Here is an 18,809-nt window from a genome sequence, read left to right on the forward strand (position 1 = left end):
TCGTGACGGGCCAAGGATCTGCAAGTGCAAGTGCAAGTGCAACCTAAGTTATCATTCTTGGTTACGTAATTTTAGCGTTTTGATATTTTGGATTGTGATTGATTGACTAGATAGGTAGATAGCTAGATAGGAGAGATCTAATTTTTGGTTTTTTTTTTTTTGCTTGGTAGGTAGCGCCGTATCGGTGGGTGAATTAAATTACGAATTAGTTGATACGCATTCCATTGTGGTATTTATATTTTTTTACCCGATCAGTGGGGAGCCGGGTAACAGCGGTTGACTCTCTTTCTTTCATTATAGGCCTTATATTTCACTATAAGCGGTGATGCGCCAGTGGTTAGTTGAAGGTCTGTACAGCGACCTATGACTCTCAGACGATCTAACCGGTTGTCGTATTTTGTGGTGACTGTGGCTCTACCACGTATTATCCACTCTTTGCCCCTCGCTCGTCGCGATGCCCATCTTTTACATGAAGGTGATGGAACAGTCGACCCTAACCGTAACACGTACCTGTTCATCTCTGCTTTGTTGGTTTTACTAGGTGGTGTTTTCGCCGGTTTGACTCTCGGGCTTATGGGCCAGGATGAAATCTATCTGAAAGTTATCAGCAGCTCTGGTACCGCCCAGGAGCAGCGGCTATCACGGAAAGTCTTGGCGCTGATAAATCGTGGTAAGCACTGGGTACTAGTGACTTTGCTTTTATCCAACGTTATCACCAACGAAACTCTGCCGATTGTGCTGGATCGATGTTTAGGTGGCGGTTGGCAAGCTGTGTTTTGCTCAACGGTCTTAATTGTCATCTTTGGTGAAATTATCCCTCAGAGTATATGTGTGAAATACGGGTTGGAAGTGGGGGCGTTCTTTGCCCCCTTTGTGCTAGTGCTTATGTATCTGATGTACCCTGTGGCGTATCCGATCGCTTCTTTACTAGATTATATGCTTGGAGAAGATCACGGTACTATGTACAAGAAATCGGGGCTCAAGACTCTGGTGACTTTGCACCGTACTATGGGCGGTGTAGAGAGGTTGACTCACGATGAAGTGACTATCATTTCTGCAGTGCTTGATTTGAAGGAGAAAAAAGTTAAGGAAATTATGACGCCTATTGAGAACGTCTTTACCATAAGCGCGGATACTGTCTTGGATGAAAAACATGTTGCGGAGATTTTCGATTCAGGTTTTTCACGTATTCCCATCTATTTGCCCAATGAACCTACAAATTTCATCGGGATGTTACTTGTGCGAATTTTGATCTCTTACGACCCAGAGGACTGTTTGCCCGTTTCCCATTTCCCATTGGCTACTTTACCGGAAACTTCTCCAAACACTTCGTGTTTGAATATCCTGAATTATTTTCAAGAGGGCAAATCGCATATGTGTGTGGTGAGTGAGGAGCCGGGCTCTTCAATGGGAGCTCTTGGAGTTCTCACGCTCGAAGACGTTATCGAAGAATTGATCGGTGAAGAAATTGTCGATGAATCGGATGTTTTTGTCGATATTCATCAAAAGATTATGCGTGCGCAACCGGGACCACTGAGTAAGAGACATATTACTTCGTATTTGCACCATTTGTACACGGACAGAACTAAGGATGATCCTCAGGGCAAATCTTCCCCAAGTCATGCGCTCTCCCCACAGGATTCGGAAGCTCATACTCCTCAAACTCTCGAACCACATCAATTGGCGATGCCTTCGAATCCTGCTTCTAACCCTCTAGATGTTAAAAAACCCTACGTTACTATCAAGAAACCTAGTAATAGGCTATCGAAAGCAGATGAGAACTTGTACAACAAGCACTTGGATATGTCACAGAGAGCTATAGATTTCACAAACATGACTGGCCAACCGTCTCAGGTCACTTCCAGAACAAGCCCCGCACCAAATGCAGATGATGACAATGATGATTATTCTTCATCTCATTCAAAGCGACAACCAGTGATGATCTCTTCCTCTTATAAATCCACCAAGAATGGTATCGTCGAGTCCGTGATCACTGTCAAAGGTGTACCAAAGACTATCATCGAACCGGCAAATAGCTGGGATGAAAATTCAAGACTCGTTACACCAGATCACACCGGAAGTTACGTCGAGGACTCCATACACGGCCCCGATTCAAACTTCATACCGTTGTCGCCTTCCAGTTCGACAGCACTACATCAAAAGAAGAGCAAGAGCGATCACTCGCTCTCTACAAGGAACAAATCTCCAAGACATTAGCCCAATTAGACTATCCATATATATATATATAGGTCCATATACATCAAAAGCCATTGACCTTGGTGCTCTTTCCGTATGAAGTGTTTGAGCTCGGCTTTTGATTAAGGAGACTCAAAGGAATTGATGATTACTTAACAATAAAAGTTGAGAATCGTGCGGATGAGCTCGTGGGTACTTAATCCACCCTATTGTTAATATTCTTTCAGGCCATGCCAATTCACGATCAGGAGGCGAACAGATTGGCTCCCCATGATAGTGGTAACTCTGTCAATTCGTCATCCTCCAATTCTTCAATACCCTCGGTATTCAATAAACGCAAATTGATGGGGTTCGGGAAACTATTTGGTGGGAAGAACCATCAGGATCCAAAGCAGAGTGCAGGCCATTCTCAAAATGTTAGAAGTTACGACAAGGAACACATGAATAGCGGAAGAGAGTTCTTGGGTCATCTACTATCTCCAAAGGCTTCCAATTCATCGGTGAACTCAAATGGTAAGTCGCAGTCTCCACAGACTCGGTATACAAGCCAAGGGCAAAGCAAATCGGCAGTGGTGACCCCAGGTAGCAATAATAGTAGCCAAAGTTTTTTTGGTGATCCAGCTTTAACAGCAGTGACGAATCCTTTATCGAACCATCTCCATAACCCTTATAACTATACCACCATGCTAAGCCCGTCATCCTCGGAGCTATCGCATATGCACCCAGTAGAAATTTTACAGAAACAGATTGAAGATCATCAGTCGTTGACTCGATCCAAGAACAGCAGTCTTTCAAGCGTGCCAAAATTGGCTACTCAAAATTCAGAAGGGCTAGCTGAGCATCAGAAGAAGAAGAAACCTTTGAAATTGAAGAGATTCTTCAAGAAGATTCAACCGGAGCCTCTTGCCCATACTAGTACGAGAGAAAGGCAGGAACAGAAATTAAAGCACGAAGCAGATGAAGCTGCACCATCTCATGGTGTTTTTGTGAGAACGGACGAGTCTAAAATGACTCACAAGACCATTTACGAGACTGATAATGCAAAAGAATTGATTGAGAAATACGGGGTACCAGGTAGAAAGCTCGGTGAAGGTTCATCGGGCTCTGTGTCTGTTGTAGAAAGAACTGATGGTAAGATGTTCGCCGTCAAGATGTTTAGACTGCGAAACAACGCCAAGCAAAGTCAATTGGCGTTCTCTAAGAAAGTTACAGCAGAGTTCTGTATAGGCTCCACTTTACATCATCCAAATATCATTGAAACGCTGGATATGTTACAGGAGGGAGAAGCTTTTCTGGTGGTTATGGAATATGTGCCTTATGATTTCTTCACTTTGGTTATGAGTGATCTAATGACAAAAAACGAGGTTGCATGTTATTTCAAACAAATTTGCAGTGGTGTTCACTACTTGCATTCTATGGGACTAGCTCATCGAGATTTGAAATTGGATAATTGTGTGGTAACTGATCAGGGGATCCTTAAATTGATCGATTTTGGTAGCGCAGTGGTGTTCCAGTATCCATATGAACCAGAAATTGTACAGGCAAGAGGAATCGTCGGATCGGATCCATATTTGGCTCCAGAACTCTTGATCCAGGCTACGTATGATCCTCGGCCAGTGGATGTATGGTCAATAGCGATCACTTTCTATTGTATGTCCTTGAGAAGATTCCCTTGGAAGGCACCTCGTAAGAACTATACTTCGTTCAAACTTTTCTGTGAAGAACCTGATAACCCAAGGGATACTACAAAGGGCCCTTTCAAGATCTTAAAGCTATTGCCGCGGTCATCTAGAAAGTTGGTGGGGCAAATGCTCAGAATAGACCCAAAGAAACGTATCTTGATGAACGACGTAATGAAGGATGAATGGTTGCAATCTATTGAAGTTTGCGAGCCCAACGAGGACGGCACGCTTGACGACGGAAAGCCCCGTGATCATGAGCACCATCTCATTACAGAAGATGAGTTGATCGAGCTCAATAAGAAGCGTGCGGCTGAAGCAAAAGCTATTAGGGAAGAAAAGATCAAGAAAGTTCAGGATGAAAAGCATAATCACGAACACTCACATGATCATCTCCATGGCCACTCGCATGGCCACAACCACGGGCATGGGCATTCGCATGGCCACCATCATGAACATGCACACAAACATCATCACAAAGATTCTTCGCAAGATAATAGCGAGGCACAATCCAAGGATGATACGAAACCCGATTCGAAAACTACTGATGCACCGGCCACTGGTGCTGAGCCGGTTCAGATTTCCAATCCGGTCCTTAAGGAGGAAAACGCTTAATAACGTTTTTCAACTCCTGTCAAGGTCAAATGCTTTTATATTCACGCCTATCTTTTGAGAAGATAACAAAGGTGAGCCATTACCAGCAAGGCCTGATAATGAACTATGCAGACTATTTACACTGTAAATCAACAAAGACCATTGAATTTAAAGGCATTCATAGTTACTACAGTATTTACCACTCAACTACCAGCCATGTTCAAATAACATCGATATGGACTCACCATTATGAATTCTCCGTATAGCTTCTGCAAATACGCGCGAAACATCTAATATGTCTACATTCTCCTTGCCCAAATACTCAATGGTTTCTTGTTGTGGCACGGAGTTGGAAACGATCAATTTATCGATGCAACTTTGACTTATCCTGCTCAATGCATCTCCCGAGAAAATACCATGTGTGACAATGGCATAAACCTTTGTAGCACCCTGGTCCTTCAGCAGTTTGGCGGCACGCGTGATAGTATATGATGTATCAACTAAATCATCAACTAATATGCACACTTTATTCCTAACGTCACCAACTAGCATTGTCGTTTGGACATATTTAGAATTAGAAGACGATGGGTGCATCTCAGCGGAATTAAAAGTGGTAACCAATGGTTTCGAGGCCATTGGAAGACCTGTAGTCGTTGGTGGGCCCTTGAGGAGCTGCGATCTTCTTTCCTTGTGAATCAACGCAAAGGATAATTTCAAAGAATCTGCAATTGCGGTGGCTCTCTTGGCACCACCAGCATCTGGGGACACTACCACTGCTTCTTTGTAATTTGGAATGCAGTGCTGGATATAATTTTGGGCGATTGGCTGACAATATAAATTGTCCACTGGGATATCGAAAAACCCTTGGAATTGAGGGTCATGTAAATCCATGGTAATAACATGATCTGCTCCGGCAGTTGTCAATAAATTGGCAATTAGTGTACCGGCTTGAGCCACCCATAATTTGTAACCAGCATTTTGAGAGTTAAATAGTTCACCGGCATCGGCCCTTGCAGAACCTGCCTCTTTACCACCAGGAATCATAGGAATACGGGAAAAGGACGCGACGTTTTTTAGGTTCGTTCCCGAGTGACTTCTGTGCTGGTCCATTGTGTTGGCAGTGGCTCGTATGGCAGTATCCAGGCTCTTAAAGCGACTATCTTCACCTGGTCTGTGGGTCATTAAAGTCGAATTCAATGGAGACTGAGCTTCTTTGCCGTTAATAGCTCCAGACTCTTTTACTTTAGAAATCAATGGTGCACCTTTGGCAGTGTAGGGAATATCTGGCTGTCTGGAGTAACAGAAGTATGGCATGACAGCAGTAACACGAGAGGCGGAAGCTGTCTTACACGCACTGATTAAAATTAACAATTCCATGAAGCTATCATTCACATGGCCACAACCACTTTGAATAACATATACGTCCTTCTCACGCACAGATTCGCTGACGCTAATGCTAGTTTCACCATTCGAGAACTTTCCTAATTGCACTCGAGAAGGATGAACTCCTAAGTTGTCGCAAATCATCTTGACCAATTCTGGGTGGGAATTCCCACCAAGTATAACTATATCGCCCATTTGCAGAGTTATTGTTGGCCTATCTGTGAAGTTGATACTCAGGCAAGCGTTTAATTAATTCTTAGTGTTGCAAATTTTTTTCGATTTAAGAGATGAGCCATGGAGAAAATACAATAGAATTAGTCGAGATATTGAAGTCCAGCAGGATACTGGTAGCCTTAATAGTTATTTCAACTGAACTCTCGATTATAGTTTTAACTATCTTGTAGCGACGGCTCTATCTAAAGCTTGGCATCTGTGGATGATAGGACAATGATATTTTAGCCCAACAAGTTGTACATCGACTGACGAAGAAATAGTGACAGGAATATTATCTACTAAAACAATCTGTTTCGACTCACAGCATTTTCTCTTGAACGATGACTAGTATTTCGGCATGTCTCTTATAATTCTGATCGTTGCAGAAAAAACTATAAAATGAAACCGTTGAGTAGGTGCACCAGGCATATTAGTTACTGGCCGCCGATTTGGACTACGTGAGGACTCTGTGCCGTCTTTTCTCATGGGTTTTCTGGAAGTGTCACGATCTAATAATGCGTCGCCATAGTCAAAACAAGCTTACAATTTTTACATAGAGTTCAGTAGCTGGATATGTCTTTTAAAACTATGGCAAGCTATATTACAGGTAAGAGGAGCATTCTTTGGCTTGGTTTTTTTTTGATAAAAGGTTTAAAATGATTAAAGGCAAGGCCCTTACGGATATACCAGAAGCTCACAAATATAATAGAGAATATCGCAGGACATCATTAGCATTCATGAAGAAAGCAACATCAATTTACTAATCTTGAGACTCGATTGCTTCTTCTGTATGAATAATTCTGCAATTAATAAATCCACAACGCTTTTTAACAAAGCGCTAACAAAATACTCCTAAACGCCCAAGATCATCAATCGGATAATCCGTCAGAGCTTCCGCCTAGTTAGTAATGATTAGTGCCATACTTATATTCTCATCTCGTGGAGAGCTGATTGTTGCTAAAACTATGAAGAGTTCGTTGAAGAAGTCGATATCTGACATCTTCCGGATTCAAGTGATCAATAATTTAGATGTTAGATCACCGATTCTGACTTTGGGTTCTACCACATTCCATCACATAAGATCCGATGGTAGCGATAGCTTGTGGTTGGTGGCTGTAAGCAGAAGCAATGCCAATAGTGGGGCAATTTGGGAATTCCTATACAAGCTCAATGTGATAATGGACGTTTACGGATTGACAAAAGAAGGAACATTGAAAGAGAATTTCATGAACTGTTACGAGATTCTAGATACTGTCCTCGAAGAAGGCGGTATCCCTGTAGATACTGAGTTAAACTCTGTGATATCAAAAATGACCGTGAAACCGCCAAAACAGATCAGTGGCAATCTATTAGACCGGCCCGACCTTCTTACCATGTCTTCGTTGAATCTTTCGACCCCTGGTGACTCTTCTTCAACATTGTCAATGCCCAAATTCCTTACTCGCAACAATAGATCGATGTCGCAAGATCTGGGATCCAACTACCCATCGAACCTCTCATGGAGGCCACACGGTATCAAGTACAAGAAAAATGAGGTGCTTCTGAATGTGAATGAGAAGATAAGCATTCTGGTATCTCGTGATGGCTCTATCTTGAAATCTTATGTCGACGGTACCATTGACTTGACTACCCATCTAAGTGGAATGCCCATCTGTCAGTTTGGATTAAACGATTCTCTTAGTGTGGAGTTTGGGGATGATTCAATAAGCGAGGTGGAGGATTTTGCCAATAAGAAGGCAATTCCAAAAGCGGCTGCGGGCAGAGTGATGTTAGAAGACTGCAAGTTTCACCAGTGCGTCTCTCTTGATAAATTCAACAAGGACCGAGTTATCAAATTTGTTCCACCAGACGGATCCATGGAATTGATGAAATACTGCGTGCGAGACAATTTGAATTTACCATTCAAGGTGACGCCAATCGTCACCAGTATAGGTCGAGGCAACACAATAGACTACCGAGTTACACTAAAATCACTCTTCCCAGGAAAACTTTCCGCTAAGGACGTTAGTCTACGAATCCCTGTACCACCAGGTACAGTGGATTGTGAGATCAATGTCTCCAATGGCAAGTGTAAGTTTGTTCCAGAAGAAAGTGCGATGATATGGAAATTTACAAAATACACAGGACTCACAGAAAACACTCTCAGTGCAGTGACTGTGCCTTCCAGTGATACTACTCAATTAACCGTGCAGCAGTGGCCAAGACCTCCAATGTCGCTTAATTTTGAAATAATGATGTTCAGTAATTCGGGCCTAGTGGTACGCTATTTCAAAGTGTCGGACAAGGATGAAAGATACAGAACAGCAAAGTGGATCAAGTACATCTCAAAGTCGGGATCATACGAAATTAGGTACTGATACACTAATGGAGTCGATCATAGCATCGGTAGCACTTCACGTGACAGTCCTTTTAGGAGGTGAAACCTTACAAGGTATATCGCTTATGAACAACTAAAAGCATCAACTTATAAGAGTCAAACAATAGAAGTCGCTGATGAATGCGAATCTGCAGCTTCGAATTAGGCTGGGCTTGAATGTGTTATCTCCTTCTAGGCATTCGAGGGCTTTCTCCCTATTGGCACGTCCTACCCTACTAGACTCACCAGCCAAAACTACAAACCCGCCATGGGTCCAGAGGTACAGACAAGTGTCTGCTTGCAGATCTTTAACTCTCACAAGACACTCTCCTTATGTGCGGCCATTGAGTTTCGTTGGCAACAGGTTATTCCATACCACTACACCGCGATACATGCCTCCATATCCTAATCAACCTCCGTTTAAGGTCTATCGAATTTCGCCTATTGTGGCTGTACTAACGGGAATAGGCTTCCTCATGCTACTATTTGCGGTGCTGCCGTTTATTTTCACGTTTTTCTTCCCTCTGATAATTGCTGGCATATGTGCCTATCAATTCAGCAAATGGAAGCGAAAGGTTCTATTTCAAGATATCCTAAGACATTTAAAAACAAGTACGATGAAGGTTAATTACAACACGGTCAAGGCTTTACATGTCAAGAGTCTGGATAAAATCGTTAGATTGGAACAACAAAACGCCAAGGTATTTGAAGATCTCTTGAAAAGCTTCGACGCTGACTTGAGAGCAAGGCTTGATAAGTTTTCATCCGCAAAAGCTGATAAGCTTTTGCGTTTTATAGATGATCGCTTACTGGAGGCAATCGAGACCAATGAGCAGGGCATCAGAAATTATTTCCTCGGAGACGACGTGGGCCGTTGGGTTGAAGACAATTACCAGTTGGAACTGGATACAACGCAATATAAGACAAATGCTCAAGTGGGGGACGGAGAACTCATCATGTTGTTGGTGTTTCCCCTATACTTGAAATCGAATTCTAATCCCAGGAAGCACCTTGCCAACGTATCTCTAGCCTTATTGCAGGGTTTGTTTGAAGGAACGAATGGCGCAAACTATCTCGAGTTCCTTTCGAGTATCTCGGAAACTGATGCAGAGTGTCAGATGGTGATAGCCGTGCAACCTGTGACCAACTTTTCGACAAAACTGTTTGTGATTTCCACTGATGGACGATCGGGCGATTGGTACTCCAAATATGATTCCAAGGAGGATTCAGACGGCCATACGGAGTACACTGTTAAGAGCAACAATTGATGAAAAATCACATTGAAACATGCAGCTCCCTCAAATACGATTACGAGATATTGGGCAGTGCATATCGTATTTTCAAGAGGTCGAAAGTCACTGAAGCGGCACAAGTAGGAAGAGAAGTGAAGACTTATGATCTTCTTCACGAACCACAGCCATGAGTAGCATTGTCCATCTAAGCAACGCTAAGCATATATACTGTATACTTATAACCTCATCACTTTGACATCACGTGGTTTTTATATTATCGCTGCTTTGTGTTTTATATGAAAACAAACGAAAGTAAACATTGCAGATCTCTGGAGAATAAAAGCATCACCGTCAAGAATACATTACAAGGCATTACAACGTTTGCCATTCGGTTCGATATTTACACGTATCCTTCAGTTGTTGAGGAGACCTTCTATTAGGCTGGCCAAGTTTTCCATGCAAATAGTCTACGAATAAGCGAATGTCGGAATATTTGGGCATATACCCTTCATCGCTAGAACGAAAAAAATCGCACGCAGCATACAAAGATGACTCTGATGATGAAAAGATTACTGGACCTCCCAAGCTGAGTGATTTTGGCGTTGCACTGCTCATGGAGAAAGAAAATATGGCTCCGTCAATGGTACGGAGGGGTGAACCGTCTCCTAACAGCTTCAAAAGAGAATTAAAGACAAGATTCGGACCAACGAATACAGATTACTTTTCTGGGAGTAATAACCAGACATCTTTCAGTCAGACATATGTCTCTGCAAACTCAGGAGAGCCTTCACAATCAACTATCTTTGCTCAGTCCAGGTTCAATCAGCAACCGAGTATGACAACGATGGATACCAACGGAATTAAGATACCAGCGAGCGACTTAGAGACAAGTTTTGGAAGAATCAAGAGTATGCAACAGAATATGAGGGAAGAACTTACTACAAGACACGCGCAGAGGAGAAGCCGGCGGTTCTTACATGGAACCAGGATCGGCGTTTTAGGACCAGCTAAGCGTGCATCATCTACAAATGGTGCCGATATGTCAGACCTTAGTATTGGGAACGTTCAGATGGTACAACAAACTGACAATACTCCACTGGAGGAACACCGTGAGGTTCAGTCACCTGCAGAGATCAAACCCGATTTAACGAAAAAGGAAACGCGAACAAGAGATGTTCTAGATTACAAATCGATCGACTTTGGTGATATGAATCCAGTACAGTACCTGAAACTGCACAATCTATCAAGTAGCGAACTCCCGAAATTATCAAAAGTATACTTTGAGCGTCAAAGAGAAGAGATTCACCAAATGGCTTTGCAGAAAAGTATATCATCTAGAGAGGCACTGACCAACAAAGTGCAGCGATCATTTTCCTCAATTTCGAGTTCTGGAAACTCTATCAGGAGAGAAAGCTCAATGCCTTTATATCCGAGGAGGAAGCTATCAGATACCTCTGTTTCATCTGCAGCAAAAACAAGCTTTCAAAGCTCATTCTCTTCACCGCTTGCTTATCCTAAGAAGAACTTTTTAATCGATCAACCAGTTGTTACTTCAAAGCCAGCAGCAGATCATGGCAAAAATCTCACAAAACAGTATGCACAACGTGAACAGTATACCCTAGAAAGCTCTTTTAAGAAGAGAGAAGCACTTGCTAACATCGATATAAACAGGAATAGCCAAGAGTCCTTGCAGCAGCCCAAGCGATTCAAGCCGATCAGAACGCAGGAGCAGCTTAGCGAGTCGCATTTGCCAGAACCATATGTCAACAAGGAGGAGTATCTTAATAGAGAACCACCTAAACCACGAGCTACAAAACGAGTGGAGATACTGGAACCTAAACCCAGTCAAGGACAATCGAGGAAAAACGTGGTGAAGGTTAATGATGTAGAATACGAAAAAGTGGAACTATTGGGTCGAGGCGGCTCATCCAAGGTCTACAAAGTTCGAGACCGCAGTAATAATGTGTATGCTTTGAAAAGAGTAGTTTTTGATGAATTTGACGACTCGAGTGTAAGCGGGTTTAAAGGTGAGATCGAGCTTTTGAAGAAACTGGAAAATCAGAATCGGGTGGTACAGTTAGTTGACCATGAGATGGAGCACGGTGTTTTGTATTTGATAATGGAATGCGGTGATCATGATTTGTCTCGGATTCTAAATCATAGAGCTGGAATGCCTCTCGACATGGAATTTGTACGATATCATGCGAGGGAAATGTTACGCTGCGTAAAAGTCGTGCATGATTCTGGAATAGTCCACTCCGACTTGAAGCCAGCCAATTTTGTCTTTGTCAAAGGTATTTTGAAAATTATCGACTTTGGTATTGCTAACGCGGTTCCTGATCACACGGTCAATATATACCGTGAGAACCAGATAGGAACGCCAAACTACATGGCTCCCGAAGCCTTAGTTGCTATGAACTACACTCAGGATGACGAGAAATATCAGCAACAAAACAGATGGAAAGTAGGCAAACCCTCCGACATATGGTCCTGCGGTTGCATTATCTATCAAATGATTTATGGAAGACCGCCTTATGGTGGCTTCCAGGGTCAAAACAGGCTACTTGCCATTATGAATCCCGATGTCAAAATTATCTTCTCGGACAAGACTTCAAGAGATGAAACTATACCGCGCTCTGCTTTAGATACAATGAAAGCATGTTTGACGCGTAATCCAGATAAAAGGCTGACTGTTGATGAAGTACTCGAAAGCAATTTTTTGAAGCCTCTCATGGTCACACCATTTTTCATTAGGGATTTGATCAAGAACGCAGTAAGGTATGGCGCTGATCAGAAAGAAGTTTCAAAAGAAAAAGTGGAGGAGCTAGCTGATGATGTTTTGAGTAGGTTATCAGATTTCAGACTATAGGTATACATAAGAGTCATATATTTAATAATTGCATTTTGGGGATCACAGCATAATCCTCGTCAATACTACTTCATTAGATGACTGTACCTTGCTAGTAAATTTTCCTTATCTATTTCTTATATTACCTTAATGATATGTGCATATTTATCAAGATTTTTCTGTTCATGTACCATCCTATCTAGGTCCAAATTTGGCCATAGCAGCAGGACCACTTTCTTGCCATTCCTGTTTACTTAGCCACATATGATCCTTGTCAGCCATTATATTCGCTAAAACGGCACCTCCAATGAATACCATGTGCTTCCTTCTTGGTGGATCTTCAATCCTCACCTTGAATTTATCCAGTCTTGATGCATCATTATGTAGCACTCTCGTAAACCATAGTTGCTTCAACTCTTTCTCTAACCGCGAAGGCAAACCAGGATACATACTAGAACCACCGGAGAGCACGATAGCTCTATACAACGCACTTCTAATGTCCACGTCAGCTGTTTGAATAGTATTGAAAAGTAGCTCGCCTACACCAGCTTGCTCGACATCAACAAGACTGGGTTGGAATAGACATTCGGGTGCCTCGAATCTTTCCTGACCCACTTTAATGACTCTACCATCGGGTAATTCGTAGTTTTCAACTAGCGTCGTGGTCTCCCTTGCCAGCTTTGTATCTAGATCCAAATCGTAGGAGACGTAACACACCTTTTCCTTTATTTGACGGACGGTTTCGAAATCTGCACTTCTGTTGAAAGCATACCCACGGCGCGAGAGAAGATCAATCAAATGTCTGGTCACATCTCTACCAGCAACGTCCAATCTTCTGGTCAAATGGTTCAAAACCACAGACTCGTAAACGGGCACGATATGCGTAACACCATCACCAGAGTCTACGACCACACCCGACGACAAACCTTGGGCATAAAGCGCCAAGACTGCTTGAATTGCGACGTAAACCCCACCGAAATCGTACTTTTCAAACATAACCTCGCACATTTGTTCTCTATTTTTCACTGGGTTCATTGGAGGCTCTGTCAAAAGGATCTTACCATTGGAAGTCGTTGGTAATTTCATCTGGTCAAAAAATGCATAGTCCCACAGGAGCTCCATATCAGTCCAATTCTTGATGATACCATTCTCCATAGGATACGAGATCTGTAAGTAGGAACGTACGTCACTAGCCTCGTCACCAATCATAATATCTTTCAACGGGGTCGACACATTGGCACGCTCTTCAGCTCTTAAGATGGGCCTACCAACAATTGATGGGAAAGTGTGGTCAGGGAAGTTCTCACCGGCACGGCCGATCTTCACAAAACCGGTACCTTGATCGAGGACTGTATTATAACACAAATTTTCAAGTTAGTAAGTTGAACTATCCGGACTCCTAAATATACATTGGACATACCAATTGGATTATGCGGATCCATATCTAGATTAGCAAAGTCTTCGTAGGGACTGTACACTCGCCTGAGATAAGTAATTGACTGCAGATAATACCATTTAACTCATCTAGATGGGCCCCTTTTCGAACTTATTGAAGAAAACCGTCAAAAAATCTCTAACGGTCACGTGTTTGTAGTATTCTCAAGCTATACAGCTATACAAGGCCCTGCTTCTTGAGTTCTTGGTAGACTTTCTGTGTCAGGACATTGCCCTCTTGGTCCTCCACCTCTAGATCTATCTTCTTCTGTGTTTGGGGACGATTTCTGGAGGAGGTCTGGCGCCATAGGTCCTGGGCTTCTTGGATGCCCGTAATGCCCTTGAAAGTTATAGAGGGCTCAATGCCCAGACATTTGAGATGGAACGTATGCGTGGGCTCGAGGAAATGCTTCTCGAAGGCGCGGCGACCTTTGTAAGTCTGGTTGGTGCAAATTTCGCAAGAGTATTCGACGTCAAGCCCTTGGAGCTTGTAAAGCCAATAGGGTATCGGCAGTCCGTCTGCACCCAAAGGCAAATCGAAGGAGCCTCCAAGGGCTGAGTTCTTATCTAATTCAGCTTTATTTGAATCCGGATCTTCTTGCTCTTTTTCATCTGGTCCGTAGTCTGGTGCATGGTAGTCGTGATTCAACCTGGCCATTTCTTGCATCCTCTCTTCCGCAGTAAAAGCCACCTTTCGTTCAGTAAATTCCCTTGTTCGTCTGAACTCCTCTGAAAGAAGTGTGAGATACCTATGAAGCTTATACTCAGCTTGAAGATGTTTGCTTCTCTTACTCAGATTATTCTTATGGTGTTTTCCAGTCAAGTGGCTGTCGAAAACGGTGGGAACCTTAAACCATTTACAGCATGCAATGCAGTAAAACCCTTTTCCCCCGGTGTGTAAAGGAGTGGCTAGCGACCTGCTGAACTCGGACTGAATTCTTCTCTCCAATTTGGTGTGGTTTAAAAGAACATTGGCTTTTTGGAAGAATTTCTCCAAGTAATTACTAATCTCAACCAAAAATTCAGCGTACCTACCATTCTTTCTGTCCATTGGAGGTGCAAGTATATATTGTCGATCATCTAGGAATTTTTCCAGAATACTGTAAAACTGCAACAATGTGCATTCGGTACTACGAATGACGTTCAACCATGATGAATGGAACCTATCCAAATCCAAGTACTCCCCGTATTGTTCTTCCCTACTAAAGACATCATTTAGTCGTAGATTCTTGGCACTTCTTGATAGGATTGTGACCGGTTTTGAGTCTGTCGTCAAAGCTGAAAACATGGCGTGCTTCGAAATTTCCTCATTGACATCTGAAAACAAAGAGTCTGACCCTAAATCCTTGTATTTGTCCTTTATTTCCTCCAAGTTCTGCTTGAAGATCTCAAATGTGGCTTCTTCATCTCTCAGGGAATGCGTGTTGACCGGCCCTTTAAGAGATCCTAAATCCCTTAGCTTTCGCATAGACTCTTGAAGAAAAAGATCAATCTCATGTTGCTGCAGTACAAACTGCTTTCTGTTCCGTTTCGATCTTTTAGCCTTGTAAATTCTGTTGGCATTGTATGCGTTTGTTATCGATGAACTCAACGGTATATCATCGATCAGCGCTCTCTTCTGTAAATAGCCATAATAAAGCCCAGGATTTCTCTCAAACCTTGAAGCTATAGACTGTTCGATAACTTCCAAATCTTCTAAATGAGACCTTCGACTCTCCAAAGTGTTCATAACCACACAATCTTTTCACTGAGTTGTTATTGAGTCTTTGAGTTCATCGATTTGTTGAAAAAATTATAAATTCAAGAAGTTAAACTAAACTTAAAATCGCAGAGAGGACCTCTTAATTTAACCGTCCGATCAGCCTCAGGGTTCATTATATTAAAAATGCTTGAATAATATACACTACAGGAGAGAGTACGTAAGTTGAGTGTTTAAATCAGTACTTTCTTTTTTTCGATGGACGAGCGTTTTTAGCATGCTTCTTCTCGCTTGTCTGTCTCTGCTTCCTTATTTGAGCAATAGATTGCAACTCATTCTTAGGAGCACCACGAGTATTGTATCCTTTGACGTTAATACCCTTGTCCAGTGCTTCCTTGACTTTCTTCTTTTGCTTATGGTAATCGTCTCTATGCTTATCAGGCAGCTTGGGAGCTTTTACTTGCTTATGCTTGAACTTGCCACCAACGGTACGTTGACCATCTGTTGGGTGATTTTGAGCTGGATTTCTGAGCATGTTTGCCGCGGTGGGAGACTCTCGTGCACCCACTTTGATAGGTTGCAGGTTACGTGCTTTCGACCACTCTGCGTATTTACCTGATCTGAAGGAAGCGGGTATCTTTTGGCCACTTTCACCCACGATATATTTCTTGTTGTCGGCACCTTGGGAATTAATATATTTCTTCTTTTTCGAGTCCCATTTAACAGTTGCGTTTTGCTTATGGACTTGAACTTTATCATCTCCATTTATATCACAGGCTGCTTGAGCTGCATCGGTGGTGAAACCACTGGTGAGATTTAGTTCGTTCTCATGAAGTCCACCTTGTGGAGCATAGTGACTTAAGAAGAAATTTGGGTCTCGGAAACTCTTAGATTTCTTGCGTCCCAACTTTTCTTGGTCTTCCAATAATTTATCAGCATCTTCGAACTCCTGTAAAACTTCCTCAGGTACTGATTCTTTTATCAGTTCATTGTCGTTTAGTAGCTCGTCTTCCATGGCGTGCGAAAATCCAGCAGCCTTTTGCAATTCCAACAACTCTTTGCGCTTCTTAGCCTTTTCTGTGATGGGTGCCACCTGAAATCTTCTCTTCTTCATCAACATCGAAGTCTCATCATCGGCATTCCTGGCAAATTCGAAAACGGTTTCCTTGTTTGTTCTGTCTTGGAGCTTGGCTAAGAAATCCAACTTTTCTTTCTCCAGGTTCTTGCCAAACATCACATTTTGCTCATCCCAGCCGGATGTCATCAATTCCCTACTCCTTTTAACTGATTCGACGGAAGCTGCAGTTCTTGTCCTGAGATATAGCTTTTCTGCCTTCTTCGCAACACCTCTGAGTGTCTCTAACTCAAAGCTAGACATCAAGTTTTTGTACAGATCACCCATGCTATCGATGTCCAGTCTTGGACACGATCCCAGCACGAGCCTATTGGTGTAAGAAGGTTTTGGAGCCTTGAATAGAATCTTTTCTTTCCCTTCTTCAACCCACCTTTTCTCCAGAAGATCTGTTGCGGCTTCATACATTGGAGTCGTGAGAATCTTTTTACCCAGAAATAGTTCCAAATCAAGCAGATAAGGTAACTCAGACTCTGAAATAATGGAATACGCCCAACCGCGGTTGCCTGCTCTTGCAGTTCTTCCTACACGGTGAACGAAGATTTTAGAAGAAGAGGGAAAACTGAAGTTGATCACATTCGCTAGCATTGGAATATCCACACCTCTAGCAGCAACATCGGTGACCACCAAAATCGAGGTTAGACCGGCTCTGAAGTTGTATAATTGACGATTACGAGCGCGCTGATCCAAACTACCGTAAATGTAGGAAACGAGATACCCGCAGTTTTTCAACAAGTTGGCAATGTACTCAACATGGTGTCGCGTAGGAACGAACAGGATGGTAGATTTTTCGGAAGGAAGCTGATTAGCAGCAGGCATTCTGACTTTCTTGAACTTTTCCTTCTTGTGTTTATTATGGGATCTCTTTCCATTATCATCGTCTGACTCTTCATCGCTATCAGGGGATTTGTCCTTGATCAATTTTATCTGCTCCTCAGTAGCTAATGGTATTTGAATCACTTCCTGAATCAAGTAAAGCAGAGCGGCTTCTCTTTCGTCATGTTTTGTACTCAAGAACAGCATCTCCAAGTTTTCGGAGATCTTACTTTCTTGATCAAGACGAACAAGCACTGGATTTGTTAAACCTGCTTTAGCGAAATCAACCAAACTGTTTGGTAAAGTGGCAGAAAAAAGAAGAGTTTGACGGTTACTTGGTAAAGCAGCCAACAATTCATTAAGTTGTTCTTCAAAACCCATTTCAAACAATCTATCACTTTCATCGAAGACGGCATATTCAATGCTCTTCAAATCCAAGTTCATCTCGACTTTCAAATGCAGAAATCTACCTGGAGTTGCAACAATAACGTCAGGATTCGACATCATCATACCAAACTGCTCTTCTAACGAATCACCACCAGTCAACAGCACACTACGCAAATGAGTACCTCTTGAAAAATCTTTAAAAACCTTATGAGTCTGCATTGCTAATTCTCTTGATGGAGAAAGAATAACTGCACGAGCACCAACTTTACTTGAGTGGCTCTTTAGCTTTTCAATCATCGGTAGGATAAAAGCTGCTGTCTTACCGGAACCAGTACGAGCCAAACCCACGATGTCTCTACTCTGCAAGATCAGTGGGATAGTCTTACGTTGAATTGGTGTAGGTTGATGGAATCCCTTTCTACTAATATTATTCAGGATCAACTTTGAAAGCCCAAAACTGGGAAAACTTCCCTTCTTGTGCTTCTTATTAGTTTGAGCAGTAGTCGAAAAGTACTCGTTGACATCGTCAGCATCATCTTCTGCTTCGTCACCAGAGGCTTCTAACTTTGGGAATGATTTATCTTTAGGTGCAGACTTCTTCTTCTCATGCTGATGTTCCTCTTCTTCATCACTGTACTCTATAATATCCTGCTCCCCGCCCTCGGAGTCTTCACTACTGTCATCCTCATCACTGTCACTGGAATTCAAAGCGATATCATTCACAATATCATAATCTTCTTCTGAGCCGCTTTCGCTGCCATCACTCAGCGAAGCATCATCGCCTAGCTTTCTCTTACCAGAAACCTTCATATCTGCCAGCCTAAGTATCAATTTAGGTGT

At 42.5% G+C, this 18,809-nt stretch overlaps 9 protein-coding genes across 9 annotated transcripts; 5 read left to right on the forward strand and 4 right to left on the reverse strand.

The window, feature by feature from the left end:
• Positions 1-363: 363 nt before the first annotated feature.
• Positions 364-2,217, forward strand: MAM3 (Mam3p; the record flags this gene model as incomplete). The annotated part of the gene is made up of 1 exon (XM_003681202.1): positions 364-2,217. The coding sequence occupies one exon, from the start codon at positions 364-366 to the stop codon at positions 2,215-2,217; it is 1,854 nt and encodes a 617-aa protein (XP_003681250.1).
• A 209-nt stretch (positions 2,218-2,426) lies between these two features.
• Positions 2,427-4,490, forward strand: RTK1 (putative serine/threonine protein kinase RTK1; the record flags this gene model as incomplete). The annotated part of the gene is made up of 1 exon (XM_003681203.1): positions 2,427-4,490. One exon carries the CDS (start codon positions 2,427-2,429, stop codon positions 4,488-4,490), a length of 2,064 nt encoding a protein of 687 aa, XP_003681251.1.
• Positions 4,491-4,676: 186 nt separating this feature from the next.
• PRS5 (ribose phosphate diphosphokinase subunit PRS5) lies at positions 4,677-6,047 on the reverse strand (the record flags this gene model as incomplete). The annotated part of the gene is made up of 1 exon (XM_003681204.1): positions 4,677-6,047. One exon carries the CDS (start codon positions 6,045-6,047, stop codon positions 4,677-4,679), a length of 1,371 nt encoding a protein of 456 aa, XP_003681252.1.
• A 926-nt stretch (positions 6,048-6,973) lies between these two features.
• On the forward strand, positions 6,974-8,422 carry APM4 (Apm4p; the record flags this gene model as incomplete). Its single annotated transcript, XM_003681205.1, has 1 exon — positions 6,974-8,422. The coding sequence occupies one exon, from the start codon at positions 6,974-6,976 to the stop codon at positions 8,420-8,422; it is 1,449 nt and encodes a 482-aa protein (XP_003681253.1).
• Positions 8,423-8,558: 136 nt separating this feature from the next.
• Positions 8,559-9,689, forward strand: MRX9 (Mrx9p; the record flags this gene model as incomplete). The annotated part of the gene is made up of 1 exon (XM_003681206.1): positions 8,559-9,689. The coding sequence occupies one exon, from the start codon at positions 8,559-8,561 to the stop codon at positions 9,687-9,689; it is 1,131 nt and encodes a 376-aa protein (XP_003681254.1).
• Positions 9,690-10,134: 445 nt separating this feature from the next.
• Positions 10,135-12,522, forward strand: MPS1 (serine/threonine/tyrosine protein kinase MPS1; the record flags this gene model as incomplete). Its single annotated transcript, XM_003681207.1, has 1 exon — positions 10,135-12,522. One exon carries the CDS (start codon positions 10,135-10,137, stop codon positions 12,520-12,522), a length of 2,388 nt encoding a protein of 795 aa, XP_003681255.1.
• Positions 12,523-12,696: 174 nt separating this feature from the next.
• Positions 12,697-13,943, reverse strand: ARP2 (actin-related protein 2; the record flags this gene model as incomplete). The annotated part of the gene is made up of 2 exons (XM_003681208.1): positions 12,697-13,850; positions 13,922-13,943. 2 exons carry the CDS (start codon positions 13,941-13,943, stop codon positions 12,697-12,699), a joined length of 1,176 nt encoding a protein of 391 aa, XP_003681256.1.
• A 170-nt stretch (positions 13,944-14,113) lies between these two features.
• On the reverse strand, positions 14,114-15,664 carry PRP9 (SF3a splicing factor complex subunit PRP9; the record flags this gene model as incomplete). Its single annotated transcript, XM_003681209.1, has 1 exon — positions 14,114-15,664. The coding sequence occupies one exon, from the start codon at positions 15,662-15,664 to the stop codon at positions 14,114-14,116; it is 1,551 nt and encodes a 516-aa protein (XP_003681257.1).
• Positions 15,665-15,872: 208 nt separating this feature from the next.
• Positions 15,873-18,779, reverse strand: DBP10 (ATP-dependent RNA helicase DBP10; the record flags this gene model as incomplete). The annotated part of the gene is made up of 1 exon (XM_003681210.1): positions 15,873-18,779. The coding sequence occupies one exon, from the start codon at positions 18,777-18,779 to the stop codon at positions 15,873-15,875; it is 2,907 nt and encodes a 968-aa protein (XP_003681258.1).
• Positions 18,780-18,809: the final 30 nt, after the last annotated feature.

Source organism: Torulaspora delbrueckii, chromosome 4 (assembly GCF_000243375.1).
Source record: "Torulaspora delbrueckii CBS 1146 chromosome 4, complete genome".
Taxonomy (NCBI): Eukaryota; Fungi; Ascomycota; class Saccharomycetes; order Saccharomycetales; family Saccharomycetaceae; genus Torulaspora; species Torulaspora delbrueckii.